General features: G+C 31.6%; 1 protein-coding gene across 1 annotated transcript in view; it reads left to right on the top strand.

Moving 5' to 3' along the window:
* Positions 1 to 1099: 1099 nt before the first annotated feature.
* LOC128225862 (uncharacterized) overlaps positions 1100 to 15027 on the top strand; it is a 31468-nt gene continuing 17540 nt past the window's right edge. The window contains exons 1-3 of the mRNA XM_052935760.1: positions 1100 to 1105; positions 9874 to 9937; positions 10267 to 10442. Coding sequence (XP_052791720.1) covers positions 1100 to 1105; positions 9874 to 9937; positions 10267 to 10442 — 246 coding nt within the window. The remainder of the gene's footprint in view (positions 1106 to 9873; positions 9938 to 10266; positions 10443 to 15027) is intronic.

The raw sequence follows: 15027 nt of genomic DNA, 5'->3' as shown, positions 1-15027 counted from the left end.
TGTATCAAACGGACAGACAGACAACGCCATATATGCAGTTTTTATCATAAACATTATCTTTTTTCAGAAGCATCGGCATTGACTGAATTTGTTATTTGTTATTTTATTCAAGTTAATCACTCCATGAATATTGATACAAAGTAAAACATAACAAGGACGTTTAAAAATATAGAAAGACGGAACGGATTTACAGGTGATATCAATGTTAACACGTTTTAAGTGCAGAAGTTCAATGATTTAAACACATTCTCTCTGCCTTCTTGTCTTTTGTTCTGCCAGATATCGTTTCAACCCTTTTTTAGCTGCTTTGTATCAAAATCAGTCTTTGTTTATCTTATATCTCCATAAATATAATAATTTATAACTCGCGTTCAAATAAAGACGGTGTAAAGATATTTTTTTAGAACAACAAGGTGGTGTTAAATAAAGTAAAGCGAGAGAAATGATATGTTTGAGAACAAAATCTTTAACGGACCTGTGTATATCAACCAAACAACAGCACGTGTATGTTTTTAATAAATGGTGTAGGAAAGTCCAATAAAAGCAGCATTTAAGTTGTCCTAATTTATCGTGCACTAATGGAAAACACCGGTGATATATACTGTCTTAATAAGGTAAGTACTTGAATTATTATTTAATGGTTATTTTCTTCTGTAAAAAACCAGTTGAAAAATACATTTTATTTTATTTCTCACGTTTATGAAGGTCATTATATTTTCTTTATTACATTCTGTTCAATTTCACTTCATTATATCATATTGCGTGGTTAAATGATAAACAATGGTCGCGGGAGGGAAATTCCGTGTTACTCACTGCATGTTATGAATCTGTATCTCAAAGTAGCTTTATATCAAAATTAAATAACTTTGTAAAGAGGTCTTTTAGCAAAGGCGGATTCGGGATTCAACGTTAGAGTAGGCATAACCTTTAGACTTGCGCCCCTTCGACAATACCTTAATTTATTTAGTTTAAAGTGTTGGTATGGGGGATATTGCCCTAAGAAATGTTTTACAATGTCTATACCGAAATGGTGCATTTTGGGCATACATTTTTTACCTCTAGATTGACATAAAAATGTAAAGGCAGACGATTGTAGGAGATGGAGGTAGGTGTGCCCCCGTCTGGATCCGCCAGTGATTTGAAACAATTTCAGTATCTAAAACCTACTTAAAAGTTATGAAACAATACATCAGTTGGCTAGTCAGTGCGTTTTTATAACCTTTTATTACTTTTCTGATGATCAATCGTATGCGACGGTCCGTGTCGTGCGATATGTATTAACCCCAGCACTCGAACTGATAAAACCCAACCGATTAACGTAAAGTTTAAAGGCTTGAAATCGTTTATAGGGATAATTACTATTCCATGAAACAAAATATATCATTTTACAGATCCATTACTTAAAATCCCAAAATTGTTGATAGGCTAACTGTACACATTCTATCGTACGGATTGATTGACGAAATTTTATAAATCAAAAGCTCTGTATTAAAATGGAAACTTCTTAATTTACATAACAAATGTTTGAAACAATTTATCAGCCTAAATTGCTTAATATGCAGGTCATGCTAAACAAAAACTTGAACACATTTATTTCGACTACTGCAGTCTATAAAATGTCCAGGTCAATAAACTTCGATGTTCGTTGTTATCATAAGTCATTTATAAGGAAGAATTATGACTTAAAATTCCTAAGTTCCTTAATTGTAAGGCAACTTAAACACTTCCTACATTACAGAAGATTGACAATGTATTCTTACATATATTCTTTATTTTGTTTATGGTGTTTTCATTTTGTAAATAAAAAAGTAGCTTAATTATTCAATTAGCCATTCGTTTAAAGGAATATTGACCAGACATATCAAAGAGCAATGTGAACATTTTTTACTTTGTATGTCATTATAAACCTGGTAATGTATATTACATGTCTTTTGTTGCTTTCATTTTATAACAAGAACTATGCCTAGGGGGTAATTACGTGTAACGTCAGTTTCGTGTTTAAAGTATTGCTTTAATATTTACAGGATGATACAATACAATTAGCTACAAATGATGAATCTCTTTTAACAACTATATTCACGGTGGTCCGTTTACAGATCGCTGAGTCCTTTAACAACCAATGGGAGAACAATAACATGCGCATTTTACTATTTAAAATTGTATTTACAACCATTCAACGTATTGTTATCACATTTGGGATGTGTAATGATGTTACTGACATCGGGTGGAGACGCGACGTCAGTTTTGAAAGGTCTCAATGTTGTTACATGGAGGATTACATGATCAAAATGGATCAGCCAAACTATTATTGTAAAATAAAATAATGATGACAATGAAAACGACCTTTACAAACAAACAATTGTATGAACTGAATATGTTGTTCTTCTCTGTGTTGGAGTTTTCATCGTTATCATATATTCATCGTTATCGTTTTAATGTAAAATCGTTTTAAAGTTAAAACATATACCCTTTTCTTTTTCGGAGTATTTCTATTAAAGATTTGTTTTAAGCTTATTTCCAATCAAATCCTAATTCCGTCAATAAGATCAATGTGTTTTAGTGCCTATTCAGCAAACCATGTTTAATGGCTATTAAATGATAAAGTTTCAAATTAGATTACCTCAAACAGACTGGAAACTTAAATTCATATAATGGTTTCAAAAATGTTAAAATCATTGTTTTTAAGTAAAATAATACTGGCAAATCAAAAACCCACTATTGTTTATATAATATCAAACAACGAGTAAAACTATTCATGTGCATGTTTAAAGAACTTTTGCGATTGAATAAAAATGCGTTTTTACCAAAATTATGTTTAAAATGTAATTCGTAAAAATTGCAAAGCAACCTGTATGTAATGTTGTATCCGGTAATAATGCTGAAGAGTTATACTTTGAAATACATTGAACTTGTATTTTGAAAACGTCTTGGTTTATTCTTTCCAAATCACATTCCATCATGTAATATGAAAAAAATAAATAAAAGAAGGTGGAGTAGGGGCGGCATTTATAAAACATCTTAATTCATTTTCAAATTTAAATCACTTTCCTTATAAATGAATCTGACTGTTTTACTTAAACCATTTTTAGAATGTTTTATGAATAACGGCCCTGAGTTATTACCTTGTTTGACCCGCCATAAATTATAACTATCTCGATATCACAAAGATAACCTCACTTCTTTTACGCACTTCCTCAGATAAACTCCCTGGTTGGCCATGAAGAGGCACCACTGTACTATGGCGGCCACGTCCTCTGGCTTAATATCTAGTCTCTGACCTCTGTGACCACGCTGTTTCTTTTGTGTTGTAATGCATGGTTGTAGCAGGCACTCCATATTCAGCGGATGCCTTCGGCAATGTTATTGTTTTGGTAGTTGTTAAATCCCTTCACTAAGTTTAAATTGATTGTTTCTTTAGAAGGACATTTTGTATTATTTTGCTGTATTTTTATAAATTATATTAAAATGAATCAAATTACTAAAAGAGTTAGATGTAAATGAGAAAAGTGTTATGAATAAAATTAATCAATAGTTTGTATTAAACTTTATTTGGATATTCGTGCAATAACTTAAGCTTAATTCCAAGTGATTTATGTAATCATTATATACATTGGCAGGAATTCCGCGATATGGGAAATACTTTGTGAAGACAAAAGATATGCAACCATTAAATAAGAATTTGAACACGCACACAGCAGAGACGGCAGTCAAATGTTTGAGAGTCGGTTTCTGCTCATTCCACTTCTAGTGATAAAAATGACAAGCTTCCTGAACGCAGCACTTATATATTTAAAACATGTTTGTTCTGTAGCATATTTGAAAAGGAAACATAAACAAATAGATTTTGAATATCACTAATATTGTCTAATATGTACAATATAAATCATGATCGCCTTTAGTCTTTTAACTGACATAAAAAGAGACCTTGATGATATTAAATTAAAGAAGGGAGTAAACCATCAAACAACATGAAGGCTAAACACGAATTTCACAAAGGCGTTAAAGAATACATTTCTGTTAATATTTTGTGACTGCTCATTCCATTGTATAGTTTGCATTGCGCATTAAAAAATAGTGTAAGTGTCGTACAAACTATTTTTACAACTGATTTGACAACTTTTTTATTGTTTGTCTTGGAACGAGCCAATTTTTGCAACATTCCATGGAAACCAGTGATATAAGACTGCTGACAAAATATAAGATTTTTATATTTAAGTTCAAAAATTAATGTTTTATGCATTTTTCTTAAACCGTAAGTAACTGTTTAATCCATAAAACATTAACTATCTGCGATCTGATATTTTGTCAGCAATCTGTTATTATTGGTTCGCAGATATTTACGCAAAAATTTGCTCTTTCCAAAACAAAGAAATAAATGATAAATGTGTAAAAGGTTAATCTGTGAGAGTGCAGCTTTAATATGTTGAAAAAAACCCAGCGTGTTCAAGAACATAATGTTCTGATTAGATCAAAATACATGTTTAAGGTTTATTTCTACTTCTTAAGCCCCTGTATACTGCGTACCCAAAATGGAATTTCATCTTTAATTTAAGCATTTCAAATTGCCCGTTTTGTTCTGATTTAAGTTATGTGTATTAGCTTAACGTGGATAAGATGACATGGGAAAATGTGATTAACTGTCATATAGGCACGTTCTCTATTTATCATTGAACAATCGTTTTTTTACCTACTTCAAATAAGGGTTATCTACTGTTTACCTTTCTTTTAGCTATCGCTGATATCGACACACGTGAACTTCCTTGTTATAGTCAGTGTCACATGATAAGGAATAAACAGTTTAGTGAAGGATAATGGCAAAACGTCTGGTAAACTCCTTTCAGGTTATTGCACTTTATTATCAATTTATTAATTATACTACCGTTGTCTAAGCGTTTTGTATTGCACAAATAGATAGAGGTCACACGTCGAAAAATTACGGGTTATAGAATGGCGAAAATCTCGTTAACAATTCTGCGTTAAAGATTTCATTTTATGTAATAAAATCAAGAGTTTTTACCCAATGGTTATCAAACTTGGTCAGACTATTTGTCGGCATATTAATTTGAAAAAATATGAATATGGGACATCTCGTGTAAAAAACTAGGTCACTAGGTCAAATATTTAGATGAAATATATCATGGTAATAAATTCAACAATTTTGATTAAATCTAGATTAAACATGGATTTTATTTAAACCATGGATATAAAGGCAATTGTTTGAAGGCACTTGCCATCTTGATTTTGAAGATGAATACCTGAAACTAAATATTGGGTTGAATATAGCATCCTTTTATAACTTAACTTTCAATGCTTTGATTTTTATGAAGAATTTGCTAATTTATGTTATCTTTAAAACCTTTTTTGGCGGACACGTGTTGACTGACTCCGAGTGGTTTGGTTGGGACTTAGTTTTCTTTAAATATTTTACGTTTTCAAATCATTTGGAAGGAGAGAATAGCATATACAAGTCGCTTTTATTTTTAATAATGTTTTTTTTTTATTTGTTCCCAGTTTTAGTACAATGATGCTTTTTATTATGAAACTCTATGATCACACAGTTTTAAACCTATTATTTTATAAGGAAGACTGTGTGTGATGTTTTTGGTTTCTAACGATGACTGCATCGTATCTTTGAAAAGTATTTGCATTAGGTGCTCTGAATTGTTTCCTCCGTCTGCAGATAGAGTTGGGATCTCTAATCATTGAAGTACTTGAGTTTTACCTTTTCGTTATTATTATTATTTGTTTTATTGATAAGTTTCCTCAAGTTAATGCATAAATTGATAATATTTACCTTTTGCGTTTTATCTTTATTAAGAATTGTTGGGATAAGAGTGAGGTTTGTGCACATAAACTGGTTTAAACCCCCAGTAAATTTACATTTTACTGACCGTTCCAAGGCGGTACTTAACAATTCTTGATAAACATACCAATTATTTATATATATAGTATTTATGCACTGTGCTGTTTGTAGAGATTTGTGCTGTTCTATGTTTCTTGTTTGTGAATTTGTGTTCTATGTCTTTGGCGTTTGCCCATTGCCACTAAACTGGGTTTAAGTTTAACGTTTTGCTACTGAGCATGTTTCTGTAGCTTTTTGCATATATATGAATGCTTGTCTGCATGATATCTTGCATATTTTTAATATGGTCAACCCGGGTCAAATCTAGGTCACTAGGTCAAATCTTAGGAAAAATATTTCCACGTCATAAATAAAAAACATTTTTCATATCTTGATGAAACTTGGTCAGAATATTTGTCCGCATAATATCTTGCTTATTTTTATATCGGTCATCACGGGTCAAATTGTAGGTCAATATGTCAAACCTTAGGAAAACAATTCCATGTCATAAATTCAACAATTGTTGTCAAATCTTTATGAAACTTGGTCAGAATATGTGTCGGCATAATATCTTGACAGTTCTTCAATATGTGTCATCCCTGGTCAAAATCTAGGTCACAAGGTCAAATCTTAGGAGAAAAAATCCAAGGTCCTAAATATTCATTAAATTTTGTTAAATCTTTATGGATCTTGGTCAGAATATTTGTTTACATGTTGTCTTAGACATTTGTAAATATGTGTCACCCCAGATAAAAATTAGGTTACTAGGTCAAATCTTAGGAAATATTTTCCCGATGTCATAAAAAACATTCTATGGTTACCAGACCTATCAATATCAGTCAACAACTAAATTAATTTGCTATTTATAAACACACCTCCCAATCATGAATTTCATATCTACCCATATGTTTAAAAAAAAATAAAATTAACTTTTAAGATATCTGTGTACATGAAACCTTAGATGTTAAAGTGTGTCATCTAGGGTCGAAAACTAGGTCTCTGGGACAGATCTTATTGGAAAAGCTGATTTATTTATAAAATTTTCATTTTTCCTTACACTAATGGAATATTGTTTGTTGATCAGGTTATTTGAATGAACGATATCTCCGATAAGTATAATGGGTCTTTTTGGTTAAAAAATACTAGGTCACTAGCTCAAGTCCTAGGTTTGCAAAATTGCATCGTCAAATAAAAAATCCTGCTTTAATGCGGCGTTGATGCATCTGCGTCTTGTATGTGATATATAAAAGGCATTTTGCAATGTCGGTCACAATAGTCTCCTCAAACAAAAGCTCGAATCAAAATGTATTTAGGGTCTCCTACTTCGTTCATTATCAAATAATCTCTATTTGTCCTAAAGTGGAGTAATCATTTTATTTTGCTTCTCCAAGCTGTGTCATCCACGGGTCAATTCTTGGGCCAATACTACTATTTATTTTCATTAACGTTATTGTTAAGCAAAATTTCCCTTAGCAGACGACACAATGAACATCTTGGCTTCATGTTGTCAAACTGTCGTATCTGACACAGAAATTCACTCAGAAATACAGAGAAAGCTTTGGAAATGGTTCACGCCTTGACGCCTTGAGGACAATAAAATGAGTTTTTGCAGAAACCCGAACTTATCCTCAACTTGTATTGGTTAAAAAGATTTATCGGAAACAGATTTGCAAACCCCAAAACAGCCAAGAGACGTTCAGACATTATTTTACAAATTGACAATTTGCTTTGCATCAACTTATCTGGAAAATCAATATAGATCAAATAATGAATGCAACGTATTAAAATTTCCTATATTGTTATTCTTCTAGGAACTACTTTTGTAATACATAATTACTTGCAAACGCATCCATCAAATTTACGTTTCCCGTTATAGTCTTCCTTTGAACACCGCCGTTGTAGAAATACGAAGGGAACCTTGTAAACTAAATTCATAACACACGTATCAATATACATCGAAGTCTTGTATGTTAAATATACTCTTCGACAATAATAAAAACTGTGTTCGCAAATTAATTTCCTGCACAAAAAAGAATAAATAGCTTTAGTGTTTACAGAGGGATACAGACTGATTGTATCATCAGTTTCTTTAATCCAATTTATCTAAGCACGCTTGCAGTAATCATTTTATTTTGCTTCTCCAAGCTGTGTCATCCACGGGTCAATTCTTGGGCCAATACTACTATTTTTTTTCATTAACGTTATTGTTAAGCAAAATTTCCCTTAGCAGACGACACAATGAACATCTTGGCTTCATGTTGTCAAACTGTCGTATCTGACACAGACATTCACTCAGAAATACAGAGAAAGCTTTGGAAATGGTTCACGCCTTGACGCATTGAGGACAATAAAATGAGTTTTTGCAGAAACCCGAACTTATCCTCAACTTGTATTGGTTAAAAAGATTTATCGGAAACAGATTTGCAAACCCCAAAACAGCCAAGAGACGTTCAGACATTATTTTACAAATTGACAATTTGCTTTGCATCAACTTATCTGGAAAATCAATATAGATCAAATAATGAATGCAACGTATTAAAATTTCCTATATTGTTATTCTTCTAGGAACTACTTTTGTAATACATAATTACTTGCAAACGCATCCATCCAATTTACGTTTCCCGTTATAGTCTTCCTTTGAACACCGCCGTTGTAGAAATACGAAGGGAACCTTGTAAACTAAATTCATAACACACGTATCAATATACATCGAAGTCTTGTACGTTAAATATACTCTTCGACAATAATAAAAACTGTGTTCGCAAATTAATTTCCTGCACAAAAAAGAATAAATAGCTTTAGTGTTTACAGAGGGATACAGACTGATTGTATCATCAGTTTCTTTAATCCAATTTATCTAAGCACGCTTGCTTGTGCAGACCCTTATCACTGAGCTCATTCAATCTCCGTGTTCTGAGCTTAAACAAAATATTTTTGATATGTTTAGAGAAAGTCCACTAGACCAATCTCATTGATACTACTCAACATTTATGTGTCGTAAAAGTGTGGTTTTGTTTGTACTATATATTCATTCTAACACTCATGTAGTCACGTACGAATATATCGATAAACATACTATAACGAGAGATACTTACAACTATTTATGTTAAATGCCTGGTTGCGAAATACAAGGGCATAAATACATATCCACAAACCTTTAAGCAAGCAAGGATTATTCGCTATCATTGCATGCAAATTTCAGCCTCTGGTATTAAATTGAAACAAATGTGAATACTATACACTATTTTGAATACTCGATTTTGAATTTATTCAAATTCGTCATGCCAATAGTGTATAATAAATATCAACACAATTTTACTACTCCAACGTTAAAATTTTTCGGCAAGATCTTTTTTAATAATTAGAATTGATTTATTATTTTATTAACATACGTTTGTATTTGTATTGTGTTTACATTGGAAAATTTGTTTAAAAATTAAATTGATTAAAAAGGATCTTGTAACCCACGCTCGTGTACAGATGTATTCGTAATAAATATATCACTTAATTGAATTCGTTTCTAATCAGCAGATGTTTGAACTATGTTTATAACCACTTCAATCACATTCGCGTTGTTAGATGATTTTCTCATAGCCATTCAAAACAAGTTGCTTATATAAGATCTAGGCCCAAAGTAAACCTTACTGTTCCGATATGGTTCGATATTCACCTTGTTTAAACATGTATTACACCGTAACAATAAATACTAGAAGGATAAACCGATTTTACGCTTTTGCCTTACTTGAACGGCTGTTAAGCACTCACTTTATGCAACAACATATAATTAACAGTTTTCATATTACCACTTTGATAAAACCGTTATCAATTACTTGTTGGTTCCATTTCAATAGAAATGGGGGGGGGGGGGTACAAATTTTCGGTGCGAGCATGCTGTTTTTATTTCGGCTCTATATATTCTTTTTACAAACGTTTTGTTGTAAACCTACAAGTCACTTAGTCAGCCGTGCATGAACCTAATATGATACTTAATATTTTGGGAAATTAAATTCATTATACATTTAACGTTTCAGTGGGTTACCAGATTATTTCCAGGCGTTCTTTTCATAGTTTCTTCAACAGATTCCTTTAGAACTGGTAAGTAGATAATCTGATACGCCATTCAATTTTGTTAGTGGACTGAAGTATTGAAGTAGTCAATGTTTATAAAAATGAGTCTTATAAATACTATCTAAAGTCTACGTAGTTTCGTCTTCAAACGCGGATCTTCATTTAAAGAAATGTTATTGCTGTTGCATATCTGCTACCGTTGGTTCAATCACGTTTCGGCATTGCTATGTTTCAAACAATGACGTTAAAACGCCGTGAATTCATTTAATATGAATATCAGTTGCTTTTTCGAAACTACTCAAATAACTCTTATCTAATTTACATTCATGACTGAAGCAAAAACATTTTGATAACAGCCTCCAATGTAGCCTTGAACAAGCCTGCCTGGCAGTACACAAAGGATCCTGGAGCTGGTTTCTGGTCCGCAAGTAACGCGGTGGACGGTGACAAAACATGTAGTCCTGTGGACAGTCATCATTTCACCTTATCCGGGTATGGAAACCCTCCTTGGTGGCAGGTGGATCTTGGAGCTGTTTACAACATAAGCAGGATAAAAGTCTACGGCCGAAGGGACAATGTTTCAAGTAATAAATAATTGTAATTATATCTGCATAAATACAATAAAACAATTTTAAGCACTAATCGGAAACATAATGTTTTTCTTGTAAAAAATAGACCATTTTACTTCCTACATGTATGCTCAGTGAAGGCATTTTTTAGATGGTGTTGTTGCTTGGATTCTATGATATTTACATTTGAGTTTATATTAAATGACAACGAGTGTCAGATCCGTTATACATGTTATTCACCATGTGGAACAAACTTTTATTTAGTTTTTTTTTTTCTGACGTTCATTGATTATGGATACTTTTAAGTTATTTAAGGTCATCAAATCACTTTGTGCTCCGCACGAGCTATTGTAATAGGGTGATTGTCTTCCGCCCGTCGTTAACATTTTCCTTTAAACAATTTCTCCTCAACCAATTGGACAATTTCAATTAGAAATAAAGGTTTGTTTAATGGGTCGGCCTCTTCCAGATTTCTTCTTATTTAATAATATATTTTGCTATTCACTGAGACTTGGTTAAATGATTACTGTGACTGTGAAGTTGAAGATGTTATTCCTTTTATATTAAATAGACAAAACAAAAGTAAATGTACTAAAGGAGATAGTGGTGGATTATTATTTATGTATATGAAAACTGTCAAAACATGTGTTTATTGTACAATGCACCTCAAGGTAGCAGTAGATAATAGTAAGTTGAACAAATGATGTTTTATGTATTGTTGACATGTTGTACAAAATAAGTATGATTAATCATGTACTTACTTGATATGTGGTGATTTTAATGCAAGGGTCGGGTAGAAACCAGATTATGTTAAGAATGAAAGTGTACATATGCATAATATTTAACCTGATGACTATATAGCAAATGAATGTATATTTAAGCAAAGTCAAGATACAACTGTAAATTAATATGGAAAATGCTTGTTAGAATTTTGTAAATCTACAGGAATGAGAATTGTAAAAGGTAGATGTGGGAAAGATAGTCTTGTAGGTATATATACACGTGTTAATTCTCAAGGTTGTAGTGTTGTTGAGTATGTTTTATGTATAGACAGCTTTTAATTATTTTTTTATCTTTTGAAGTTATAGAGCCTAATATTATATATGATCATTGTGTTGTCAATTTTGGTGTTAAGGCACAACCTAATGCATTTGGTCTAGATAATGAGCATAAGGTACAAACTACTGATGCAACTACAATTCCCTTTATGCATAGATGGGATAATGAAAAAAAATATATATTTATTTATTAATTCACTACTATGTGATGAAAGTACTGAGAAGTTTGATGCATTATGTATGCATATAAATATATCAAGTTGCCAAGCTGATATAGATGTAAATTTACATCAGTTTTCAAATGTGTTCGACAATATATTTAAACCTTTGTTTAAAACGAATATATATACCAATCGGAATGCAACAAACTGTGTTAAATATAATACAGACAGTATCTATTTCAATGAAGAGTGTAGTTCTTATGATAAAAATCAAACAAAATTGCTTGAAAATGCTAGAACTCATAATGATAAGTTATATTAGAGATTACTTAAAAGTTATGTTGTAAAAAATACAGGTTCTCTCAAATGTGATTGGAATACTTCAAGTCAATAAATGACCCAGATTCACATTTTTCCAACCCGATGAAGATGTTTTATATCGCAATGAAAGATTCTTAAATTAAGAGTTAGACGTTATGTTTGCAAAATTAGATATGCAAATAACAGTCGATGAAATTAAAAAAGCCTGTAGAAAACTAAATAATGGAAAAACTGCGGGGCCAGATTATTTTTTAAATGATTTTTTCAAATACGGATCAATAAATGTTAACTTTACAATTTTATATGCAATTTATTCAATAAATTGTTTGATATGAGTTTCTTTCCAGATGACTGGACTGAAGGATATATTGTGCCCCTTCATAAAAACGGGGATGTTAACTGTGCAAGTAATTATAGGGGAATAACATTGTTGAGTTGTTTAGATAAATTGTTTACTTAAGTCTTAAATGAAAGATTAAATCAGTGGGCTGAACGACATCATGTATACATAGAAGCATTGTCAGGCTTTCGACAAAAGATGAGTACTGTTGATAATATATTTGTTTTGCAGGGTATTATTTCACAGTTATTGAGCAAAAACAAGAAATTGAACACAGCATTTGTTGATTTTACAAAGGCGTTTGATTATGTTGTAAAAGAGGTTTTGTGGCACAAGCTAATTAAATTTGGAATTAGAGGGGAAATGTTGGATATAATAAAATATATGTATAATAATGTGAAAGTGAGAGTTAAGTATGATAATACACTAAGTGAACACTTTGATTGTTTTCTTGGTGTACGTCAGGGCGAATCATTATCCCCATTTCTATTTTCGATGTACTTCAATGACATTAAAGAGTACTTGGATTTTCATAATTTTAAGGGGGTCGATGTGGGGACTCCTAAATTATTTTTTGTTTTTGTATGCTGATGATATTGTTGTATTGTCGGAAACAGAAACAGGTCTACAGAAAGTATTACTACTGTTAGAAGAATATTGCAATAGATGGAAGTTCATTGTAAATTCTGCTAAAACGAAAATTATGGTTTTTAAAAAGGTGGAAGATTTGGGAGAACTTTAGGATTTTTATATAATGGTCAGGAATTAGAAATCTAAATTTACATATCTAGGTATCGTTTTCACCACATAGGGTCTTTTTCAAACACTTTTGAAACACTATCAGGACAAGCTCTTACAGAAATGTTTAAACTTAAGAATTGTTTAAATAAATTCACCTCTTTGTCAATAAATCATAGTTAAGATTTGTTTGACAAGTTAATTTCTCCGATCTTAAGCTATGGCTCAGAAGTATGGGGATTACATAATAGTTTACAGTTAGAAAGAGTACATCTAAACAGTTGTAAGAATTTATTAGGAGTAAGAGCACAAACTCAGAATAACTTTGTATATGGGGAACTAGGAAGAACAGCATTGTACAAATGTCATACGATATTGGCTGAAGATTATTGCCATGGAGTATACTAAATATGTTAGAATAGTATATAATAAGATGTATTGTGATTAAGATGATTTCCCTAATTCTAGATCGTGGGCTTACTTAGTAAGGCATCTTCTTCAGTCATCGGGGTTTAGCCATGTTTGGAATGCGCAAGGCTTAGGGGATTTCAACCTATTTATATTATCATTTAAACAACTAGTTACTGATGTTTTATTCAAAATTGGTTAACGGAGTTAAAAAAATCCACGAGAGCAAAAACATATATACTTTTTGCTGATTTTAAACTTCAATCTTATTTGTCTAATGTTATCTATCTAAGAATAGAACAGCATTGGCTAGACTTAGAATGTCGGCGCATAGACTAGAGGTAGAATCCGGGAGGTGGCACAAACCAGTTGCAATTCCACATTGTGAAAGAAAATGTATTGCGTGTAATATCTTAGAGGATGAATTTCATTTTATTCTAGAATGTCCATTGTATAAAGATTTAAGAAAGCTATATCGTAAGAAATACTTTTATACAGGACCAAATGTACCCAAATTTATTGAAATAATAAAGTCACAAAATGTTAATATTAATAGAAATCTTGCAGTATAGTTTCATCTGGTTTTGCTGAGTATTTTTCTTAAATGCAATTTATTGTTCTAATACGCTTAAGGATCAAAATGTAGCACATGGGAGAATGGCGTCAGAGGGCACATGCGCATCTTTGAGGCATTGCAGTTATGTTGACCTACATTCAATATATTTTTTATTGAAATCACACTTTACATCTCAATAGCATGTTTTGAATAAGAGCGGAAACAACAAATAACTTTGCAGCAAGTGTTTATTTAATATAGCACATTTAAATCTAATTGTATGACCATGTTTTTTCGCTATTTAAGTGTTCAGTATTTGTGCCCCCTATAGTATAATTATTTAGTGATTTTCTGTCCATACACTGAACGATTTTTGACTTAAAATTGATGAGATCGTGAGTCTGTACTGTGACAGATGTTGTCACATTTACCAAAGAGTTTTCATACTAAATTTTAACTTACTATTGCAAAAACTCTCTAAAATAATGGTAAGAACCTCCAAAAGTGTTCGGATTTGTGGACATAGCTGGAAGGGTTAAAAGTTGAATAGCTCCAAATGGTATAAACTAAAATAAAATTGTCATAACTGTTAAATCCTTCGGACTGATTCGGTTCATCAAAAAAAATAACGGTGAACTAGGTCACTTGAGCATGTGCAGGTATTAGTTATAATAAAAAGGTTATATACCACTATATATGTCAACTTAAAATTAGTTTGATTATATTCAATATTGAATGTATTTCATGCGTTTGTGATTATCCAACCAAAAGTTGTCAATGTTCTGTCATGTAAAATGTTTCATCATCCATAAGATTATAATAACAATTACAACTTTTCATCCAAGTACAGCAACTACGGCACGGCAAACTCCACTAAAGCTGTTATGTTTTTAACACTATTTCTAATTTTATCACAAAATAATGAACTTCATTATAAAAAAGGCTATAAGGTTCGTAATTTGGGAT

Source organism: Mya arenaria, chromosome 3, assembly GCF_026914265.1.
Source record: "Mya arenaria isolate MELC-2E11 chromosome 3, ASM2691426v1".
Lineage (NCBI taxonomy): Eukaryota > Metazoa > Mollusca > Bivalvia > Myida > Myidae > Mya > Mya arenaria.
The sequence above is the reverse complement of the archived record's forward strand: the minus strand, read 5'-3'. Positions and strand labels throughout refer to the sequence as shown.